This window comes from Balaenoptera musculus, chromosome 9, assembly GCF_009873245.2.
Source record: "Balaenoptera musculus isolate JJ_BM4_2016_0621 chromosome 9, mBalMus1.pri.v3, whole genome shotgun sequence".
In the NCBI taxonomy this organism is placed as follows: Eukaryota; Metazoa; Chordata; class Mammalia; order Artiodactyla; family Balaenopteridae; genus Balaenoptera; species Balaenoptera musculus.
The window spans coordinates 20,764,325-20,789,155 of record NC_045793.1 but is presented as its reverse complement, the minus strand read 5'-3'; the positions used below and the strand labels follow the sequence as shown (position 1 = coordinate 20,789,155).

Sequence of the window (24,831 nt, the reverse complement as noted above, 5' to 3'; positions counted from 1 at the left end):
ATCACCACTTGAGGTTCCTTCACATACTGTATTGAAGTGATAAGGAAGTTTCCACTGTGACCCTCTTGACCTTGAGACTAACTGCACATGTTCATGCAACGGCAGCAGTTTGTGTTCTATTTTGTGAAACAGATAATACTGTCTTATGGCTTACATCCCTGTCCTGCCCTTTTAGTCCTATATTCCAATCAACTTTGCCACCCTGCCCCGCCCCCTTCTGCAGACACCTCTGGACCGAGTGGAATGCTGTGAGCAGCAGTCAAGAGTCAACAGTTCATGCTGTTTTACAAGGTGGCTGCACCCGTTTGCATTCCCACCAGCAGAGAGAGAGAGAGAGAGAGAGAGTGTGTGAGTGGCAGGGTGTGTGTGTGTGTCCCTTTCTCCTCCGCACTCTCTCCAGAATTTGTTACTTGTGGACTTTTTGATGATGTCCACTCTGGCCGGCGTGGGTGGCTTTGATTTGCATTTCTCTTGATGGTTGGCAATGTTGAGCATCTTTTCACGTGCCTGTTGGCTGTCTTCTTCAGAGAGGGGTCTGTTTGGGTCTTCTGCCCATTTTCTGATTGGGTTGTTTTCTTGTTGTTGGGCTGTATGACCTGTTTGTGTGTTTTAGAGATGGAGCCCTTGTTGGCCGCATCATTTGTGAGTGTTTTCTCCCAGTCCGAGGGCTGTCTTTTCATTTTGTTTGTGGTTTCCTTGGCTGTACAGGGGCTTGTGAGTTTCACTGGGTTCCATTTGTTTGTTTTTGCTTTTGTTTCTATTGCTTTGGGAGACTGACCTAGGAAAGTGTTGCTACGATTTATGTCGTAGGCTGTTCTGCCTGTGTTCTCTTCTAGGAGTGTTATGGTGCCATGTCTTAACATAATATAAACAACAAACAACCCTACACTTCTAAATAGACAATTATAACCAAGTGTATGCAGAAATGATACAGGTGGAAACCTAACTCACAAGTGGTGTTAATGTTTCTTGGCATTTACTTCTGTTACCTTAGAGAATAAGTATGTAGACTAAGGCTAGAGCTCCAACTTAAAGAAAAAAGAAGAAACTAACTAGACAGATCTGATTAGGAGGGCTCTAATTTTAAAGGGGGGGGAAAGGCACTAATCGCCTAAGGTTTCCTTACAAATCTAACCAATTCTACATGCCCATCGTAAGAAATACCGTCGGGCTTCCCTGGTGGCGCAGTGGTTGAGAATCTGCCTGCCAATGCAGGGGACACGGGTTCCAGCCCTAGTCTGGGAAGATCCCGCGAGCCGCGGAGCAACTGGGCCCGTGAGCCACAACTGCTGAGCCTGCGCGTCTGGAGTCTGTGCTCCGCAACGGGAGGGGCCGCGATAGTGAAAGGCCCGCGCACCGCGATGAAGAGTGGCCCCCCGCTCGCCGCAACCGGAGAAAGCCCTTGCACAGAAACGGAGACCCAACACAGCCAAAAATAAATAAATAAATAAAATAAAAATTTATTAAAAAGAAATACTGTCCAACAGTGGTGTGTTCCAAAGCAGGTCTCACTTGCCTTGGAACTAATCTGTTGCTTTGCGGGATGTGGGGGAAGAGAATGCCACACACAGCTTCTTAGTTTGAGAGGCGGCAGGCTGCTCTCCACATACCCCCTGATGAAGTACAGAAGGGGCTGTCATACAATACACAACGTCACTATAAGGTCAGCTGGTGTCCTACAACTAAATAAAACTACTGAGGTCCGTTTTTTAGATGAAGATCAATGACAATTTTTTTTTTTCTTTTTCAACTTTTAAACCTTCTCAGCTTGAATGCCCTAAAGAGAGTGGCAGTTAAAATTTACATTTTACAGATGGAAGAGACAAGTCAAAGGTGGAATAAATAACCTGCCTGAGGAACTGGGTGTTCTAAATAACTGAGACTCTGTTTCAGCCAGATGGGTATTTGCTATTGGACAAACTCTAGTGGGTACATGAAATACAGTGGAAGTTGACATAGGTGAGTTGATGCTTAAAAAACAAAAACAACAAACAACCCTATACAACAAACAACCCTATACTGCTAACTAGGCAATTATAACCAAGTGTATGCAGAAGGAGTACAGGTATATTTACTTTTTCTAGAATTTAGCCTCTTCAATTGCTAAGTCTCTTACTGAATAATCAAGACGTTGCTTGGCTCTAAGGACTGTAGGGAATAAAATGTCACCACTGCAGCTGCTATATTTCCTGCTCACAGCCCTTCAAATTAAAAAAAGGGGGAAAAAGGCCCAATACAAATGCAGAATTTAATTAGTTAGTAAAAACCCCAATCCTTGCTCGAAGCCCTGTTCTTCCTGTAATATCCCATTCTTTTCTTCTTATGTAAACTTTTCATTAGGGAGAAGACATTTTTATAATACAATAACTCGAGTTCTACTGTAACTGCTGGTAACATAACTCCTGCATTAGAAAAGCCAGCATGTTCAAGTAATGTTGTTTTAATACAATTTGTGTTCAGCAGAAACCAAGTCAACTTGGTCATTGAGAATTTGATCAATGTGAATTAGTGTCTTACTGAGATAAACCATTTGATCATTTAGAAACTGATGAATGAGAATCAGAGATAAAACATTTATCATGTACATTTGGTATATCAGAGCCATTCACGCAGCACTAAAGTAGGTTATAAGCAGACAACGATAAGTGTTAGAGACAATGTGCAGGGAAACTGTCAGCTGCAGATACAAATACATGTCTGACAGTATATAATTTTAATCCTTTTGATAAGGCAAGTTACTCAATGAGGCAGCTGGAGTCACTGAAAAATTATAGGAGCTCAGCTTTGGAAAACCTGGAAAGAAGCACAGCAATGTTGAAACACTGCAAACTTTGGAAATAAGTTTTAATTAAAAGTTTAAGCAGAAGGGTAAGTAACATAAATTTACTTGGCTAAACTTCTATAAGAGTTTTAGGACTATTAATCAGAGTAGTAAACTTTGTACCTGCAGGACAATTAGTTCTATTAATCTAATATTTCCAAATTGAAGTCACATTGACATTCAAGCACACTGGCTTATGCATCTAACAAAATTATAAATTTGCCAGTCAAAACCTTATTTAATTATTTTACAGCCAATTAAGCAGGATCTTTAAACACTGTTGCTTAAAACTGTCCATAATCCACATGTGTAATTACAGAGAACATGAGAAACACCTGCTGATACCACTGGCATGTGTCATCCTGAGCTTCACTAACTCATTCGTAGTGTAGCTATTAAAATCACACACCCTAAAGAGAAACTAAACAGCACTGCCAGTCAAAGTGAAACCCTCATAAAACCAAGAACATTTTAAAGAGAAAGAATTTTACACTGAAGCAAACCTTTGACTATATAGTGATACTTAAAAAAGCCATTTTATCTGTAAGAGTTTTGCATAGCATCCCACAGATACTCTACAATCACGTAAACTCCTTCCACAGGGTAACTAATCTTTTAATACATTACAAGGATAACCCAGGCTTCTTCCATGAGCCTAAATTTATAAGTCAGGTTTCAACAACTTCGTTCAAGGATAAAAGTGAAAACCCCTTTCAGACATTACATGAAATTTCTAAAAATCTTATATCTGTATTTGTACGGAAATATGTATGGAAATATGTTAATATAAATGTTTCAGACATTACATGAAATTTCTAAAAATCGTGTATTTGTATCTGTATGGAAATATGTATGGAAATATGTTAATATAAATGTTTCAGACATTACATGAAATTTCTAAAAATCTTATATGTTCTGGTATAATGTTATAAGTAATAATCCTAGTTATTACTTTAAAATGTATATCTCAGAAATAACTAATTTTCTTGTCAACTGCATTATTATGAACCTTCATCAAAAAAAAAAAAAAAAAGTGAAAACCCCTTCTAACGTCTGGCACACAAAGGAGCATTACCAGTATTCACATCCAATTGCACAGAACCATACTCCTTTACGAGTGCTTCATCTTTCAAAGATACTGAAGCCAAGTTGAAAAGTTACACCTCTAATAAAATCGGTCCAAAATATTTTTGATAGATCTATGTCACTTCCCATATATATTTTTATGGAAGGTAGAACTGGCCACTTCATTATCTAAAGGAAAACATGGGAGTGAAAGATCAATCGTCTTTGAAATGCTTTTGTTTGATATTACATTGTCTTCACAAGGTTTACACTGCCTTTTGCTTTACATTTGCTTGATGTTTGTTTTTATATTTTAAAAACAATTTGTGTGTACAAAACACTATGGTAACATTTCCATTCTGTGGGTGTGGTATATTGACCCCAATCCACTGAAGGCAATTGGATTCTGATGCTGACTGAAAAACAGAGCCCCTGTGGCACTCTGTCCATACACCCCTTATTCTGTCTGTACATGCTGACAGCTCTGACACACATCCCTTTTGGGGCTGTCCTGTCATGAGAGCTTTATATGCTGTCTCCTGGCTGGACTGTAAGCCCCCCAAGGGTAAGAACTCTCCCTAATGTTCTTCCGGGAAGTTTTAACATCATCTAGATTTCATTTGGAACCAGATATAGAAATCTCCCCTAGGGTGCACAGTTTCATAACATGAGTTGGACACGATAATAAAATAATAATATAATAATGATAATAAAAAATAAAATCTAATATTTATTGAGCATTTACTTTGTGCTAGACCTGTGCTAAGCACTATCAATGTAACATTTAATATAACATTTTGCTTAATTAATTACCTACAGGTTAGAATATAAGGATTAATACTGAACATAATTTTCAGTAGCTGAGTTATAACATGGTACTACCGCCATATAACTAACTCAGAACTAACACCATAACTTGCTCTCTTTAACCGTTAAGAACGAAGGGTGATAAAGGTGATATGAAGTGCTTATAATGACTGTTTCAGTTGAGCTGGGAAAAGAAAAGGTATATCTTCTGAATAAAAGCTAGATGTAAAAAATATATGTATCACTGGATTTACCCAGTGATTTGGGTTTTATAGCCAAAATTTTAAAGCTATTTTGGGGAAAAAGTTCTTGCAGGAAAACAAACAGCACACATTCTTGATCCCAAATTACTTAATTTCCACTGAAAAAAGAAATAGTAAGTTTTAATAATTTGATATTTATTAGGGATACAATTATCTCATCACAGTAGAACCAACTGGATTTTTAAAAAGCTTTGGGTTATTAAATTTCCGTCTTATTCTTGCCCTCCTCTGACGAGCTCTAAGCGCCACACCGATAAGACCCCACCTATCTCCTTCATGGCTGTATATTCAGACTGCAGGGGAGGGCATGCTGCATAGAAGCACTATGAATGAATGACGTGCTGATAAAATAGGGGAAAAAATTCCATTAAATCTGAAGTGTTTTACTGGTTTACCGCCAAACTATAAAGTGAGGGACTGAAGTGTGAGTTAATATTTAAGCCTCCCTAAAATAATTCCATTAGCTATCCTGCAGGATGCACCCATGTAACTGTTGTTCATCACATGTGGCCTCCAATGCTCGGAGCATTCTTTATTCTTTCTCCTTACAGTGATTTTATGTGACCCCCTATCAGGTGTATAATAGTGCCCTTGAAATTGCAATTTAAAAAGCTTCCATCTCCTGTAACCAAGATGTACCCAAATGAATCCTTCCATCAGATAAAATTAACTAAATCCTCCTCAAAGTCCTTCAGAGTTTGTTGTCCAAGAGAAACTGCTGAGTTCAGCTCTGTCAGGCAATGGAAAGAATATAGTACTCTGCCTTGCAAAAGATTGAAGATGTCATGATTACATGAGGTGCTCAATTTTCTAAGGAGAAACAAAATTCCGTTGAGGAATCTGTGTGTCTTCAAAGATGGTAAACATCTCTTACATCCAAAGCACTGTCACTTCCTTGGTGTGACACTAATGAACTCAATGCAAATCAAAATATGATATTCTAGGAAGCTCAGGCTAGCAGGTAGTGGCTGAAAAAAATGACATAATGAAAGTCACTTCCTGAAAAAACTAGCTTTGAAATTCCTGGGTTTTTGTTTGCACTGGAGTTAGCCAAACTGCAAAGTCTGAGGGCAGGGTCCCAAGACTGTCCTCACTTCTAGTGTCATCTGCAAGTTCAAGGGGTTCCCAAACCACCCTAAGCTTTGATAATTCGATAAAAGGACTCACAGAACTCACTAAAGCTATTAAACTCAGAGTGATGGCTTATTATGGGAAATGATACAGAGAATCAGCCAAAGGAAAAGAAACCAAAGTCTGAGAGGGTTCCAAATGCAATGTTCCCACTGTCCTCAGGATGCATTTCCCTCCTGGTATCAGTGTGTAACAAATGCAGAGTAGTATCAACTAGAGACGCTCACCCAGACTTCAGCGTCCTGAGTTTCACTGGAGCCTCATCACACATTCTTGCCTGACTGATTGCCCCTGTGGCTGAATTCAGTCTTTGGCACCGGGCTGACACCACATGTCATTAGGGGCCCATCATGAATAATAAGACATTTCTTTCGCTTGGGAAATTCCAAGGGTTTAGAGGTTTGTCCCAGGAGCTAGGTACAAGGGCCAGAGCTCACTGTGGGAAAGGCCAAACTGTTTACTACACCAGATGAGAGAAGGATCTAATAAAGAATAATACCTTCTAAAGATAAAAGAGAATGACGCTGCTGAGGCTCTGCTTAAAACTAAGTCCACCCTACAGGTCCATGCTGTCTTGGAGAAGGTAAGTCCTCATGACTTTTACTTCTGTGCTCCATGCAGCCTCCCATTCTGCAGTAGGCTAGCCCAGGCTGAATGACATGGCAGCTGGCCATGGCTTCAGAAGAGATATTCTTTTCACCTAAAATCAGACTTCTCTCTCTATGAAATTCAGCTTCCACCAATTTTCCAATAAACTAAGCTCATATTTCTGTTTCTCCTTTATCCCTTCTATCCAAGTGTTACAGGCTGAACTGTGTCTCCCCCAAAATTCATATGTTGAAGTCCTAATGCCTGGTACTTCAGAAAGCAAATTTGGACAGAGGATTTTTAAACAGGTAAGTAAGTTAAAATGAAGTCATCAGGATGGGCCCTAATCCAATGTGATTTATAAGAGAAGGAGATTAGGACACAGACGCAGAGAGGGAAGACCATGTAAAGACAGCCATCTGCAAGCAAAGAAGAAAGGCCCCCAGAGAAACCAACCCTGCTTACACCTAGATCCTGAACTTCCAGCCTCCAGAATTGTGAGAAAACAAATTTCTGTTGTTTAAGCCAGTCAGTCTGTGGCAGCCCTAGCAAACTAGTACACCAACTAATCACTAATTCATGTCTAATCTCTCAGTGACTTTTGCATCCATCTCCTCCTTTTCTCTTTCACTTATAGAGACATCTCATCTGGTATCTCTGGCTTTTTTTTTCTCCGCACGCCTCCAATCAAACCTTACATCAACTGTCAGATTAATTCCTAAAGGACAACAGAAATTGGAGTATTCACCTGGTCAAACACCTTCCAATGACTTCTGGCTAAATGAAGACCAACTTCTTAGCCCAGCAGCTAATGAATGACCCTACCAACCTTTCCAGCTGTATCTCGCACTAGTCTCTGTGAGTCAAACCACTGCTCTTAACTAGTTTGTCACCCACCAACTACTGAAGATGTTTTCTTTTTGAATAACTTTCCTTCCTGGCTATTCAAAACTCTTCTTCAAGCCTCAACTAAAATACCATCTTCTTTATGATGACTTCATAGATCATTCTAGTCAGAATTGATCTCCTTTGATTTATCTTAAATTTTAGTTATTTGTATAGTTATCATCTTACAAGGAAGAAAGACCCAGGGTGCCAAGTCAAAGGTTCTCACAGTACAGAGACCAAAGGTTTAAAAAACATTGCTTTAACATTAATGGGAAGGATAAAAACCTAACTTTGAGAATACATATGTAGAGTGCCTTTTAAAATCCAGTCTATCCAATACCATATCTAAATTCTGAAGATAGCACATTAACCTTTAAGAATGAGATTTATGGCTCATTTTTAGAAGGGCTTTCCCAACTGCCCCTAAAGAGATAATTCACTAAAGAAGACTAGAGGTTTTTGTCTATTTAAATATACCTCAAACCATCTTTTTAAAAAATCTTTTTTTCAATCAACATTAAAATAACACCAATATCCATTACCACACAAACTGCACTATAGCAGAAAGTAACAACATTCTACCTTAGGGTTTAATCATTTTATCAAATGTTTATAAACATGCCAAGGAAGGAGGTCAGAGCCCAATGCACTCTTTCAACTAAACCTGTCACAGCACCTTTCTGTGCTTCACTAATTTGCACAAGTGCAACTAACAGGGGTTACACAACAGAACTATTCATACACTCAGGAAAATTCTGAATGATGTTTTCTTACTTAATGTGAGCACTGGAAGCAAAGGGAAAGTACAGGGCTATGGGTTGCAGACACTTTGATCCATCAATTACAGAACATTCATTTAAACATTCCAAGGATTAACACAGGTAGCAATTTAACATCACCCTCATAATCAAGGGCAAGCTAAAGTCTGTGATTTAAATGCTTTCAAGGTACATGTGAAGAAATGAAAACAGCTTAAACGGGAGAAAGGCAGATACCCAAATTTGGACATGCCCATCATTTTATTATACACAAGTGAATGATTTCTGTGTTTCTATTAATAGAGACAGCAATTTAACATCACCTTCATAATCAACGGTCTCCTATCTTATATAATATTCCAAATGAAAATTCTATCACCATTGCTTTCAATTTCCCCTGAGTTCATAAAACTGAGTTGCAACACACTGTCATCAAATGCCCATTCCTTGCATTTGAATTCCGCTATAGCAACATGTATCCAAACACATTTCCAAGTATTCCAGAGGGCTAACGTATCAAAGAGCAATAAAGGTGTATTTTCATCTTGTCAAGAAGGGTAAATAATGATAATACTATTAAAAACTTACTTGAACTTTGCTTCCACCTCCTCAGCAGCTTTCTGGTATTGCTCAGTGGTGACTCTGTAGAACTCTGAGCTCTGTGGATAAAGATCAATAGCAGAGTTTTCACTATCCAAGAGGACAAAATGTGTGCAAGACCTACGATTTCAAAAAATACATAAAATCTTGTGTCGGCCACTCAAGCAGTAGGAGAAAGATTTCTTGCATGGTAGCATGAATACTTACAAAATTACATGTAAAGCTACCCATTTAATAACAGTATAGTTGTTGGTATACAGGCGGTAATTAAAATGTTCACAGTTGTAATTCATCATTATTTGATCCTTCTGAGAAAATTCCTAACACATTTTTGAAAGATTATTTTGATCTCCCTTATTTGGACTCCACCACTGCAAGATCAAAAGACACTTTGAATATGATATTCACACACCATACTTACCTATTATTCCAGGGTTCCACCTAGGATATTAAAGGATCATTTCTTTTTACACAGTACATTTATCCTCAAGATGGATTCTTTATGGAGTAGAGTTTGTTCTATCATCTCCATATGACCACAAGAGCATCAACATTTATAACAAATTAATCAGTAAGAACAGGGGTGCAGATTTAGGTAATTTTTATTAAAAAAAAAAAGTTTCCACTATTACATGAATGAACACATAAGCAACATAAATCAAGTTGTAAGAGCAAAGTAATGCCTTTCCTGGGGCAGCAAAATTAAAAATGATCCATTTTGGCTAGCTACTGTGAAACCTGTCTTACTGCAGAGGGTGGCCTAAATGACCCTATGAGCCTTCAGAGTCCATGAAATACCCTGCAAAATGCATCACAGTGCAAAGGAACAAAATGCAACAGACCCCAAACTGCGGTCTACTGTGCCCCTTCATTCCCTAATCACTCAGGTTTCACATGCATGACTTGGAGTAGTTTATTTTTTAATAAATCATTGTTGGTTGGTAAGAAAATGAAAATGAAATCCTCTTCACACCAGTGACCCCTTTGCATTTAACAATCTGGGTTGCCCAATGACAGTCACATCCAGGTTTGTTGGATGTAGATAAAATCAATAGGTATGTGATTAGACAGCAGACAGGATGGCTGGAGCAATGGACAGGTCACCATTTGAGATGATGAATGGCTCTCTATCAACCTAGAGTTCCCTATGATGCTAACATTTACTATAATCTTATTTGGGCTGCGATTTATCTTTCTTGCACCTGATCAATAAAGATGAACAGAACAGTTGTAAGGATCGATTGTAATTTTTTATCATTTTCAAGCATGAAGGTGTATTTCTGACATGAAGACAATATTTACGTGTACTGCTTCTGCATTTTTTAAGATTGCAATGTGAGTGATCATCTGCACCAGTCCATATGCCGAGAAGTTTTAATTCACTGGTAGGTCTCGAGCTATCAAAAAGCCATTTGTCTCCTCAGATATTTTAACTTTAGGTTGTGTCACTCCTTCCTATCGGTTCCACTTATGAGGTTTTTCTTTCCTTTAAAATACACACCAGTCACGACACGCTCTTTTGCAATGTTTGTTTTCAGCTTTTCTTTGAACGTTTCTAACAAAGAGGGCAGCAAAAAGGCAGTTATAATGGACCACTAACAATGATGAGAAACTCCCCACATTACTATGATGAACCGTCAAACAAGCATTATGTTACTGAATCATCTATTAAAATGCCAGCAAAACAAAATATTTTTGCTTATTTTAAGCACTGAAACTGTAACGTCTGGACAGAGCCAGGACCAGACTGAAAGATTTGGTCTCTGGTTCTGTTCAGCGACCCTGAGCAAACAACCTCCCCCAGCTTCTGTTTCAGTGTTCCTAATCTGTAAAACATGGATGATACTAGCCCTGCTTATCTCTGCCAAAGCTGTTGTAGAAATCAAATAAGATAGGCAAGAGAGCTATGAAACCTGCTCAGTGTTTTTGCAGGGTAAGATTAACATCCAAATAAAAGAATTTTGGAGGAAAAGAACTAATTTGGGCAATTCCATTCTGGGTACAAATTCAAAATTATCAACATAGATTGATACACAAAAGCAAGACTTCTGCCATAATATGAATTAGAGAGCTCCCTTTTGCTCTGTAATGCCAAATGCAGATTAAATTGCTAACTTTGTCAAACTTTCTCCTTCAGTGTTAAACACACCAAAAAAAACCCTGTACCTGTGATGCCTGCAAACGTAGAATATAATTTCTTAAAGTTTTAGGCTTATTTATGCTCCATATTTCTAGCTCAGTGACCAGTTTCCAACACTGCATAAATGTAACAAAGAAAAGTCCCCAAGAGGCAACACCATATAACTAAGAAAATAAACACAAATATGCCCAACATCTACATGTAAACAGTGTTTAATTCATTAAGTATTTACTTATTCATTCAACAAAATTAAATCCTTATTATCCCAATAAGTCCATCTTGGAGAATTGGATCCTCAAAAAGCTTTCCATCTGCTACAGGAGAAAAGAAAAATAATTATAATAAAAGGTCACAAATGTTAAGCTAAAAAGTGGTACATATTGTTAATGGAGTTCAGGAAAAGTAGAGGTCTCTTTTGACCTGAGAAAATACTTTTAAAAATGAACAACTATGCAAAAAACAAAACAAAACCCCAAACCAAAAACATTCCCAATATGTCTGCCAGCAGGAGAAAGGATAAATATATATTGGGTATTCATAAAATGGATATCTATCTATACAGTGATGAAAAAGAATGAATCAGACATACATGTGGGGCAAAAAAAGCAAGCTGTAGATATGATACAGTACAATGCAGTTTGTTACTTTGGATGAAAAAGGGCAAAAAACAAAAACAGGATCAGTAAAGAGCAAATTCTATGGATTATCTCTAAGTGGTGGCAGTTATGTGTGGGTGGTAAAAGAGGATGAGAGGGGCAGAGTGCCATAAAGGAAGGGAACAGGGGGACTTGACTGCATTGTCGTATTTTCAGAAATGAGGTGTGGGTACACATCCAGTTGTTACGCTGGTCATAAATACTCTGTAATACATACAAAAATTGTGTTACTCCCCCCTCACTCCCCAAAGGTGCTAATCAACAACAACAAATGCTTCAGTAGAGCCAGAACATAAAAGTGCGTGTGGAGAATACATGCTGAAGAGGAGGTTAGCTGAGTGGAGATAGATTCCTGAATGCTCAGCTGTTGCAGAGTGTTTACACATTACTAAATGGAAGTACCTTTTTTTCAACTTTGTCTTATGTAATCATTTTAGACTTACAGAAAGGGGGCAAAAATAGAAGAAGGTTCCCGTATATACTCCACTCAGCTTCCCTTCATGTCAACACCTTAGATGATCATAGTACAATTATCAAAACTAATAAGCTAACAATGTTACAATACTAGAGACTAGCAGCAGCTAAATTGCAGACTTTATTTGTATTTTTCCAAATTTCCTTCTTTTTCTATTCCAGGATCTAGTCCCGGGTCCTGGGTGGCATTTAGTTGTCACGGCTTCCTTGTCTCCTCTAATCTGTGACAGTTCCTCAGTCTCGCCTTCTCTTTTATGACCTCAACACTCACGAAGAACACTGGTCAGATGTTTCGTAGAATGATGCGCAATCTGGGCCTGTTAGATGTTTTCTCATGATTAGACTGACACTATCGTGCATTATAGGGAAGGATACCACAGAAGTGATGTGCCCTTCACCACACACTGCACCCCGGGCTACATTACATTACATCACTAGATTGTTTTACTGGTGCTGTTGATCTTGACCACTTGATTAAAGTGGTGCCTAAGGGTTTCTCCATAGCAAAGTTACTATTTTTCCTGTTGTAATCAATATCTTACAGGAGATTCTTTGAGATTATGCAAATACACTGTTTCACCTTAAACTTTTGCCATCAGTTTTTTTGCATCCATTGTTTGCAGCAATGACTTCTGTGGTGTTCTAATGATGCATTAACTTTTAAATGACATTATTGCCTATTCAGACCTTACTGATATAATGACAATCTTCATTGACTCTCTTGCTCAATAATGAAAACAGCAGCCTCAGAGAAAAAGCCTTCAAATACAAAAATCTTCAAAGAGTGGGTAGCTATTCTTAGAAAAGTATAAATTCCCTACAGCCTGATTAAGAAATACGGAACAGGAGGTAAACATGGAGCTACAGAGGGGCGGACCTGAGTCAGGCAAAGCGTGCGCTCCTCCCCTATTCACTGTCAATAACTGAGAGGGCCCAGATGTGCACTGCGGGAACCTCCCTCCTGCTACACAGGTCAATCTTTATCACCGTAAAGAGGTAACTGTCCACTGTCGGGAGGAAGAAGCAGACGGGCTACTGCAAGGACTGGGAAAAAGGGAGAAGGGGTGAGTGGTTTCAGATGGCCCTTCAGTGGCTGTCTGAGCTCCAGATCCAGGTTTTCAGGAAGTTGCCCCAACTCCTGCCCTTCTATTTTGTGAGCCCTTGGGAAAAGGAATGGGGACCACCCACTTCAGAACCATCTGCAGAGCTTGTGAAACTGCAGACTCCTGGGCCACACCCTGAACCTCTGAGGATGCGGCCCAGAAGCTGCAAGCTTAGAAGCATCTCAATGACTCTGAACACACACTAAGTTTGGACACTACTGGGTTTCTAGAACAATGAAAGGATAATAAAAATTACTATTTAGCGTACCATTCAAAGTGAAAAATCACTGTTTTTGAAGAATTATGGCAAAACTATTTTCCACAACTGACTATAGCTATAATTTTTACAAAGATGCTCCAAATTAGGGATTCTGCTGGTATTGTCCACAAGTCACTGATGGACCCAAAACTGCCCAAGAGCTCTGACTCTTGCCTTCCACTGCTGCAATGTTCTTCCTCTGAACTGGTACTCACAGGCAGCAGAAGTACCGTAATTTTCAGGAGTTTTGTTATCTGTGTTGTCTTGAGATGGCCATAGGTTGTATATGCTGCTATTTTTGTTTACTAATTGTAAATTACTGTTACTTTAATGTCATCCTTATAACTAAATTTGTGGTTATTTGGTTAACCAACCCTACAGTTTGTAGTAGTACATACTTACATTAATTGTATTTTTGTCTGATCATTTTCTATAATAGTCAAATTTTAAGACCTGTGTGGTCAGTGTTTCTAATAAGTAACATCCACACTGCTATTTTCAAAGAAGATGGAGATATATATACAGACACACCCTCCAAACACTGTTGCATTGTAGACAAGTGGTATGAGAGAAACAACCTGGTGAGATGACCTTAAATAAAGAGACTCAAAAAGAAGAGGTAGAGGAAGGTGCCCATGATCTGACAGGGGGGCCTTTCAATGAATGATCACTGCTTTGGACACGGCCACATTATTTCTATGCCAGTGAGGTCCTTTACAACCTAAAATTCAAAAATTCTTCATTCATATTCATTCTGCATAGTTTCCTGCTCCATCAATGGCAGGAAAAATACTTGACATGATTTGTCCAGCGATAATATGAATTTGTGGCAGGTAAATGTGATTTAAATCAAATATTAAAAGTCTAATTCATTAGTTTCTTCCTTTAAAACATGAATTCTTATTTGATACAAGCATAAAACATGTTTTCCACCAACATTCTCTTTGAGAAGGTAGATCTTATAAATTCAAAGTAGAATGACAGTATCTTTCAGTTATTTTAGCACTATCAAAAATTTGATTAAAGGCTTATCTATTTTTTTGTCAAAGATAAGTGAAAGGAGTTGTAGGAGGTGAACTATCTGCAAAATAACATCATTCTAGATCTGGGAGATGTTTCTGTCACCTATATTAGAGGATAATGCATCACTGGAAACAACAGGCATTTTCATTTTCTATATCCAAATATCTTCCAATCTAAGGCAACAGGAACCAGTTACTAAATACACAGGCAACAAACTGAGTTAGGGTGACTGAATGCTCCACCGAACAAAACTTTTAAGACGTTTCATTTAAAACACATGAATATACTGTCCACGACACTCTGCACTTAGGTGAGTGATTCTCAGCAGAACAGCAAGGTGGTAAAGAGCGTGCACTTTGGAGCCAGACTGACAAGTCACAGCTCCACCCTTGTAGAATGGAACACAAGAGCTGTCTACCATCTGTGAAAAGGGGAGAGTAACACTAAAGACCAACAAGACTCTTCGGAGGATTAAATATGATAATTCGTATAAAGCTCTTCGAATACTCTGCAACAACCTAAATGGGCAAAGAATTTGAAAAAGAACAGATACAAGTATATGCATAACTGAATCACTTCGCTGTACACCTGAAACTAACACATTATTGTCAATCAACTCTACTCCAATATAAAAGAAAAAGAAAAAAAAAAAAGAAACAGTTCAGGCAGTGAGAGAATGAGCTTCTGTAAGCGGCCTTGACATTCCTCCTCAATACCCTTTAAAAAAAAGAGCAAAATCTAGCAAAAAATAAATATATAAATCCAAAAAAAAAAAAGTCTACAAATAATAAATGCTGGAGAGAGTGTGAAGAAAAAGGAACCCTCCTACACTGCTGGTGGGAATGTAAACTGGTACAGCCACTATGGAGAAGAGTACAGAGGTTCCTTAAAAAACTAAAAATACAGTTACCATATGATCTTGCATCCCATTCCTGGGCATATATCTGGAGAAAATGCTAACTCCAAAAGATACATTCACACCTATGTTCATAGCAGCACTATCTATAACAGCCAAGACATGGAATCAACCTAAATGTCCATCAACAGATGAATGCATAAAGAAGATGCGGTACACATCTACAATGGAATATTACTCAGCCATAAAAAGGAGTGAAATAATGCCATTTGCAGCAACATGGATGGACCTAGAGATTATCACATTAAGTCAAGTAAGTCAGACAGAGAAAGACAAATATCACATGATATCACTCAGACATGGAATCTAAAAAAATGATATAAATGAACTTATTTCCAAAGCAGAAATAGACTCACAGACACAGAAAACAAACTTATGGCTACCAAAGGGGATAGTGGGGGCGGGGGGGAGAGATAAATTAGGAGTTTGGGATTAACAAACACACACTACTATATATAAAAGAGGTAATCAACAAAGACCTACTGTATAGCACAGGGAACTCTACTTAATATTTTGTAATAACCTAATAGAAAAGAATCTGAAAAAGAACATAAATATATATATGTATACCTGAATCACCTTGTGGTACACCTGAAACTAACACAACATTGTAAATTAACTACACTTCAGTTAAAAAAACATGTTTTTATTATGATGACCTGATATGCATTAAACCTTTACTCAGAGCAATTAAAAAAAAACCACAATAAGGACCAACAGGACTCTTTGGGGGATTAAATACGATAACTCATATAAAGCTCTTTGGGGCTTCCCTGGTGGCGCAGTGGTTAAGAATCCACCTGCCAATGCAGGGTGCACGGGTTCAAGCCCTGGTCCGGGAAGATCCCACATGCCACGGAGCAACTAAGCCCGTGCACCAAAACTACTGAGCCTGTGCTCTAGAGCCTGAGAGCCACAACTACTGAGCCACGTGCCACAACTACTGAAGCCCACATGCCTAGAGCCCATGCTCTGAAACAACAGAAGCCACTGCAATGAGAAGCCCGCGCACCACAAGGAAGAGTAGCCCCTGCTCGCCACAACCAGAAAAAGCCCGCACGCAGCAACAAAGACCCAATGCAGCCAAAAATTAATTAATTAAATACATTTTTTAAAAAAGCTCTTTGAATAGTACCTGGGACAACAGACAGTGAGCATTATAGGAATGCTACCCATTATTAAAATTTATTTGAACATTATTCAAACAGTAAAATAAGTACACAGTGTTTGGTGAATTTTTTCAAAACCCATTTTAACAAAAATTTAAATCTTTTAAAAATAAAAATCTTTTCTTCCATTAAATCAAACATTACTGAATTTTTATTACATTGTTCATCTGTTCTGTTTTTCTGTTCCTTAAGATAAATGGAAACTGTAAAGACAATAGCTGGACAGTGTTGGGAATGTTACTGGTTATGTAAAAAAAACAAACAAAGTGTGTGTGTGTGTGTGTGTGTGTGTATACATACACACATATGGTGACACTAACTAGCCCATATAAAAATCAAACCAATAACTTTTGACCTTATCCCAATGAAATCCAATTAACTAAATTAAATAGCAAAGTACTTTAATGTGAGGACTTCCCAGGGCCTTTTTACTATGCACTGTAAACCTCCAATATGAGAAATACTGTTCATGATGACTCCCAAACTGATTTCCTCATGGAATCTTTTTATCATGGATCATCTTGAGGGAACAAAATCCCCTTAAATGGTCCATGTGCAATGTTGATTTAAAGAAAAGTCCAAACATTATTTCAATCCTGCACTTCTTGCCGTGCAACTCTTCCCACCTCAGAGCAACATTTTCTTATGGGTTATTTTTAAAACTAATGTTCAAAAGATAAGGAAAGAGTAGAAACTGGCAATATTGGAAAATGATTCCAGAACTGATGATGACTGATGGCATCACTTTTTATTAAGTGCTAATAAAAAAGAAATTGCTATCTTGAATCTTAAAAATTTGAGATAAAGTCCTTTAAGAAAATTATTGCTCACCTCTCCCCTGTTTCCTCAGACCCCTGTGGCAGATTGCAAGAATGGTCACAATTCTTTTTTTTTTTTTAATTTATTTATTTTATTTATTTATTTTTGGCTGCATTGGGTCTTCGTTGCTGCATGCGGGCTTTCTCTAGTTGTGGCGAGTGGGGGCTGCTCTTCGTTGTGGTGCACGGGCTTCTCATTGCGGTGGCTTCTCTTGTTGCAAAGTGCGGGCTCTAGGTGTGCAGGCTCAGTAGTTGTGGCGCATGGGCTTAGTTGCTCCGTAGCATGTGGGATCTTCCCAGACCATGGCTCGAACCCTTTCCCCTGCATTGGCAGGCGGATTCTTAACCATCGTGCCACCAGGGAAGTCCCTGGTCACAATTCTTTACTCTTTTCTATATTCATGTCCTTTGGTGACACTTTATAGCTTCCCTCATCATGAAAGGGTGAAGTCTATTTCCCCACCCCTTCAATCCAGGCTGTGCTTGTGACCTGCTCTGGCCAACAGACTGTGACAGACGTGACGAAGTGCCAGTTCTAAACCCAGGAGCCTCTCTTGGAACCCTGCCCATGTGCCACATCAATAAGCCCAAGCTAGCCTGCTGGAGAAGCAGAGACTACAAGTCTTCCCGGCTGAGGCCATCCTAGACCAGCCAAACCTCAGCCAACTCAGCAAGAGTGAGCCCAGCCAAGTCCAGAAGAACTGCCCAGCTGATAGGAGCCCAAATTGGTGACACACCTGCAGAATCATGAGGTAAATAAATGGTGACTGTTTGAAGCCACTAAGTTGGGGGTGGTTTCCTATACAGTAAAATTGAACTGATTCGTGCCCTTTCTCTGTGCTCTCATAGCACCACAGACTTGTATCAAAGCACTTGCCACACTGTACCAGCAATGCTTGTTCACCTGTTGTCTCTCCAGCTAGCCCGTAAGTTCCCCCAAGGCAGGTATCTTGTCCCATTTATCATTATACTTAGAGCACTCAGTTTACGTGACACACAAAACTTACTGAAATAATGTTAGAGTGACCTATTCACCTTAAACTGCATTCCAACTTTTGCTCTTATTTAAAACAGGACGGGATAGAGACAAGGTTAAAGTAAATTAAATAATATAACATGGAAAAGGTGCACTACTGCATTTATTATGTGTTTCCAACCAAATGGCAAACACTTCAGTCTGCTTTGCTACATAAAAAGGAAATGGATATTGCTGAGGATTGTGTTCAATTGCATAACAGTATAGTAATAGTTTAAGCTACAAACAGTAGCATAAGTGAGTAAGGGAGTTGTTTTTCTTGTGTAATAAGAAATCCAGACATTAGAAACCAGGGCTGATACAGGCGCTAAGGACATCATGAAATAACTAGGCCCTTTTCTGTATTCCTTTCTCAGCCACCCTTAGCATTTGGCTTTTGTCCCCATGGTCTCAAGATAGCTGTCACACCTCCAGTTATCATGCCCATGTTCTGAAGAAGGTAAATAAGGGAAGAGAAGGCCTCTCCAGAGATTTCCACTCACATCTCTTTAGCCAGAATTATATATCATGCACAAGACTGGCTGCAAAAGAGTCTGGGAAATTGAGTAATTCTGTTTTCTCACTTCTAGAGTAAAGAAAGAGAAGGACGGCGTTTGCAATTGGCGTTTATTGAGCCAATTTATCATACCTGCCACAGACAGCTGAAGCGACAGCACAAAATCATGCACAAAACAGTGTGGTAGATTTCTACATGCAAGTATTCTAATATTTCTTTCCAATCTCCCTTAAAGTTCTAAATTTGGGGTGTGGGGGGATTTACCCATCTGGTATTCTGATATCCAAGAACAAAGTTTTTAGACAGTATAGGAAGGAAACGGGAATCAACAAGAGCAGGCATCATTCCCAAATTTCTATGGGCTGGCTATGGCCCAAGTTTTTGAATGCGTGGTATACTGCCATTTTCCATTTTCAAAGTCTCCCTTTAAAAGTGTATTTTAAAATGCACGCGCACAGACACACATTATCGCTATATTCGAAAAGCATCTTTTCAAGCTCTAAATTAGATCAAAAGAAAACATGCACACATTATTCTTGCAATATTTTCTCAGGTTCGGAATCTTATTTCTGTTCTATTATAACTAATTTGATCACATCTGCTATCGTATGAGAAAAGAACAAATCAAAATGGTCACAAGAAAAATTTGTTAACTAGCTCTTATCAGTTCTTTTATAAAATGCTACACAACACAGCATACTGAGGTACAATTCTGGTGGCCTGACACTACTTCTCAGAGGAGACTGACACTCCTACGCACTGTCCATTCAGATGGTGGTGACTCTGCTTATGTTAGAAGAGTGAATGGGAGAAGGAACAAGTCTGACCTTGGATATGAGCAGACTGACCGAAGGTGTGCATCTCCTCTCTCTAAGCTGATGTATAATGACCACCACCACCTGTCGGTCTCCATCCCTCCTATACCCAGCCAAACACAAGCGTTACTCTATCTGGCTAGTTATTTCAAACAAAGGTCTAATGTGTACAAACACCAATAAAACCCTTCCTATTGACAATGTCAATAAGAGCATTCCCACTGTTAAGTAGAGAGATTCAGAACTGACTTATTTACACTTTTTGTTATAACACTCGCCCAGGAACTATGTTATAATCTGTAATCAGCTGGGTGCAGGTAAGTATGCTTCCCCCAATATGAAAGCTAAGCACCTGGGGACAGGATTTAATGCTGCAAATGCAGTGTGGATATAATTCCAGGTCCAGAAGCCCTGAAACAGTCATTTACTGTATGCCATCAGGAGGCCAAAAGGAATTCATGCTTCCACAACCATTCTGTCTTTTTACAGAATTACACAGAATCAGAGAGCCTGACTTTTCTCTACCACAACAATTCTAAGAGCTATAGAATTTTTTTTAAAAAAATCACTAATTATATGCTGTCTACAGGAGACCTACTTCAGACCTAGGGACACATGCAGACTGAAAGTGAGAGGATGGAAAAAGATATTCCACGCAAATGGAAATCAAAAGAAAGCTGGAGTAGCAATATTCATATCAGATAAAATAGACTTTAAAATAAAGAATGTTACAAGAGACAAGGAAGGACACTACATAATGATCAAGGGATCATTCCAAGAAGAAGATATAACAATTATAAATATATATGCACCCAACATAGGAGCACCTCAATACATAAGGCAACTGCTAACAGCTATAAAAGAGGAAATTGACAGTAACACAATACTAGTGGGGGACTTTAACACCTCACTTACACCAATGGACAGATCATCCAAACAGAAAATTAATAAGGAAACAGAAGCTTTAAATGACACAATAGACCAGATAGATTTAATTGATATTTATAGGACATTCCATCCAATAACAGCAGATTACACTTTCTTCTCAAATGTGCACGGAACATTCTCCAGGATAGATCACATCTTGGGTCACAAATCAAGCCTCAGTAAATTTAAGAAAACTGAAATCATATCAAGCATCTTTTCTGACAATGCTATGAGATTAGAAATGAATCACAGGGGAAAAAACGTAAAAAACACAAACACATGGAGGCTAAACAATACGTTACTAAATACCCAAGAGATCACTGAAGAAATCAAAGAGGAAATCAAAACATACCTAGAGACAAATGAAAATGAAAACACGACGATCCAAAACCTATGGGATGCAGCAAAAGCAGTTCTAAGAGGGAAGTTTATAGCTATACAAGCCTACCTCAAGAAACAAAAAAATCTCAAATAAACCACCTAACCTTACACTTAAAGGAACTAGAGAAAGAAGAACAAACAAAACCCAAAGTTAGCAGGAGAAAAGAAATCATAAATATCAGAGCAGAAATAAATGAAATAGAAACAAAGAAAACAATAGCAAAGATCAATAAAACTAAAAGCTGGTCCTTTGAGAAGATAAACAAAATTGATAAACCATTAGCCAGACTCATCAAGAAAAAAGAGGGAGAGGACTCAAATCAATAAAATTAGAAATGAAAAAGGAGAAGTAACAACAGACACCACAGAAATACAAAGCATCCTAAGAGACTACTACAAGCAACTCTGTGCCAATAAAATGGACAATCTGAAAGAAATGGACAAATTCTTACAAAGGCAGAACCTTCCAAGACTGAATCAGGAAGAAACAGAAAATATGAACAGACCAATCACAAGTAATGAAATTGAAACTGTGATTAAAAATCTTCCAACAAACAAAAGCCCAGGACCAGATGGCTTCACAGGTGAATTCTATCAAACATTTAGAGAAGAGCTAACACCCATCCTTCTCAAACTCTTGCAAAAAATTGCAGAGGAAGGAACACTCCCAAACTCATTCTACGAGGCCACCATCACACTGATACCAAAACCAGACAAAGATACTACAAAAAAAAGAAAATTACAGACCAATATCACTGATGAATATAGATGCAAAAATCCTCAACAAAATACTAGCAAACAGAATCCAACAACGCATTAAAAGGATCAGACACCATGATCAAGTGGGATTTATCCCAGGAATGCAAGGATTCTTCAATATATGCAAATCAATCAATATGATACACCATATTAACAAATTGAAGAATAAAAACCACATGATCATCTCAATAGATGCAGAAAGAGCTTTTGACAAAATTCAACATCCATTTATGATAAAAAAAAATCTCTCCAGAAAGTGGGCCTAGAGGGAACCTAACTCAACATAATAAAGGTCATATACGACAAACCCACAGCAAACATCATTCTCAATGGTGAAAAACTGAAAGCATTTCCTCTAAGATCAGGAACAAGACAAGGATGTCCACTCTCACCACTATTATTCAACATAGTTTTGGAAGTCCTAGTCATGGCAATCAGAGAAGAAAAAGAAATAAAATGAATACAAATCGGAAAAGAAGAAGTAAAACTGTCACTGTTTGTAGATGACATGATACTATACATAGAGAATCCTATAGATGCCACCAGAAAACTACTAGAGCTAATCAATGAATTTGGTAAAGTTGCAGGATACAAAATTAACGCACAGAAATCTCTTGCATTCCTATACACTAATGATGAAAAATCTGAAAGAGAGATTAAGGAAACACTCCCATTTACCACTGCAACAAAAAGAATAAAATACCTAGGAATAAACCTACCTAGGGAGACAAAAGACCTGTATGTAGAAAACTATAAGACACTGATGAAAGAAATTAAAGATGATACCAACAGATGGAGAGATATACCATGTTCTTGGATTGGAAGAATCAATATTGTGAAAATGACTATACCACCCAAAGAAAATTACAGATTCAATGCAATCCCTATCAAAGTACCAATGGCATTTTTTACAGAACTAGAACAAAAAATCTTAAAATTTATATGGAGACACAAAAGACCCCGAAGAGCCAAAGCAGTCTTGAGGGAAAAAAATGGAGCTGGAGGAATCAGACTCCCTGACTTCAGACTATACTACAAAGCTACAGTAATCAAGACAATATGGTACTGGCACAAAAACAGAAACATAGATCAATGGAACAAGATAGAAAGCCCAGGAGGCTTCCCTGGTGGCGCAGTGGTTGAGAATCTGCCTGCCAATGCAGGGGACACGGGTTCGAGCCCTGGTCTGGGAAGATCCCACATGCCACGGAGCGACTAGGCCCGTGAGCCACAATTGCTGAGCCTGCGCATCTGGAGCCTGTGCTCCGCGACAAGAGAGGCCGCGATAGTGAGAGGCCTGTGCACTGCGATGAAGAGTGGCCCCCGCTTGCCGCAACTAGAGAAAGCCCTCGCACAGAAACGAAGACCCGACACAGCCATAAATAAATGAATACATAAAATTAAAAAAAAAAAAAAAGATAGAAAGCCCAGAGATAAACCCACGCACCTATGGTCAACTAATCTATGACAAAGGAGACAAGCATATACAATGGAGAAAAGACAGTCTCTTCAATAAGTGGTGCTGGGAAAACTGGACAGCTACATGTAAAAGAATGAAATTAGAACGCTCCCTAACACCATACACAAAAATAAACTCAAAATGGATTCGAGACCTAAATGTAAGACCGGACACTATAAGACTCTTAGAGGAAAACACAGGAAGAACACTCTTTGACATAAATCACAGCAAGATCTTTTTTGATCCACCTCCTAGAGTAATGGAAATAAAAACAAAAGTAAACAAATGGGACCTAATGAAACTTCAAAGACTTGCACAGCAAAGGAAACCATAAACAAGACGAAAAGACAACCCTCAGAATGGGAGAAAATATTTACAAATGAATCAATGGACAAAGGATTATTCTCCAAAATATATAAACAGCTCATGAAGCTCAATATTAAAGAAACAAACAACCCAATCCAAAAATGGGCAGAAGACCTAAATAGACATTTCTACAAAGAAAACATACAGATGGCCAAGAAGCACATGAAAAGCTGCTCAACATCACTAATTATTAGAGAAATGCAAATCAAAACTACAATGAGGTATCACCTCACACCAGTTAGAATGGGCATCATCAGAAAATCTACAAACAACAAATGCTGGAGAGGGTGTGGAGAAAAGGAAACCCTCTTGCACTGTTGGTGGGAATGTAAATTGTTACAGTCACTATGGAGAACAGTATGGAGGTTCCTTAAAACCTAAAAATAGAATTACCATATGATCCAGCAATCCCACTACTGGGCATGTACCTAGAGAAAACCATAATTCAAAAAGGCACATGCACCCTAATGTTCATTGCAGCACTATTTACAATAGCCAGGTCATGGAAGCAACCTAAATGCCCATCGACAGACGAATGGATAAAGACATATATACAATGGAATATTACTCAGCCATAAAAAGGAACAAAATTGGGCCATTTGTTGAGACGTGGATGGATCTAGAGACTGTCATACAGAGTGAAGTAAGTCAGAAAGAGAAAAACAAATATCGTATATTAACACATATATGTGGAACCTAGAAAAATGGTACAGATGGACCGGTTTGCAGGGCAGAAATTGAGACACAGATGTAGAGAACAAACGTATGGACACCAAGGGGGGAAAGCGGCGGGGGGGTGGTGGTGGTGGTGTGCTGAATTGGGCAATTGGGATTGACACGTATACACTGATGTGTATAAAATTGATGACTAATAAGAATCTGCTGTATAAAAAAATAAATAAAATTAAATTTAAAAATTAAAAAACAAAAACAAAAAAAATCACTAATCATCTAAGTTCATTTGATCAAGTGGTTTGAGTATTTCTCCCAACAAACCTTCTAACAGAGAGCCTACTGGCAGGTTTGAGTTCTGCCTTCCCTGCGTTCCTGTACACGCTGAAGTCTGTTACAGGTGGGCAGGAGAGCAGGGGAAGGGATCTGATAATTCTCAGT

At 38.5% G+C, this 24,831-nt stretch overlaps 1 protein-coding gene across 1 annotated transcript in view; it reads right to left on the bottom strand.

The window, feature by feature from the left end:
- CHCHD3 (coiled-coil-helix-coiled-coil-helix domain containing 3) overlaps positions 1-24,831 on the bottom strand; it is a 281,556-nt gene that overhangs the window by 45,330 nt on the left and 211,395 nt on the right. The window contains exon 6 of the mRNA XM_036862858.1: positions 8,910-8,980. Coding sequence (XP_036718753.1) covers positions 8,910-8,980 — 71 coding nt within the window. The remainder of the gene's footprint in view (positions 1-8,909; positions 8,981-24,831) is intronic.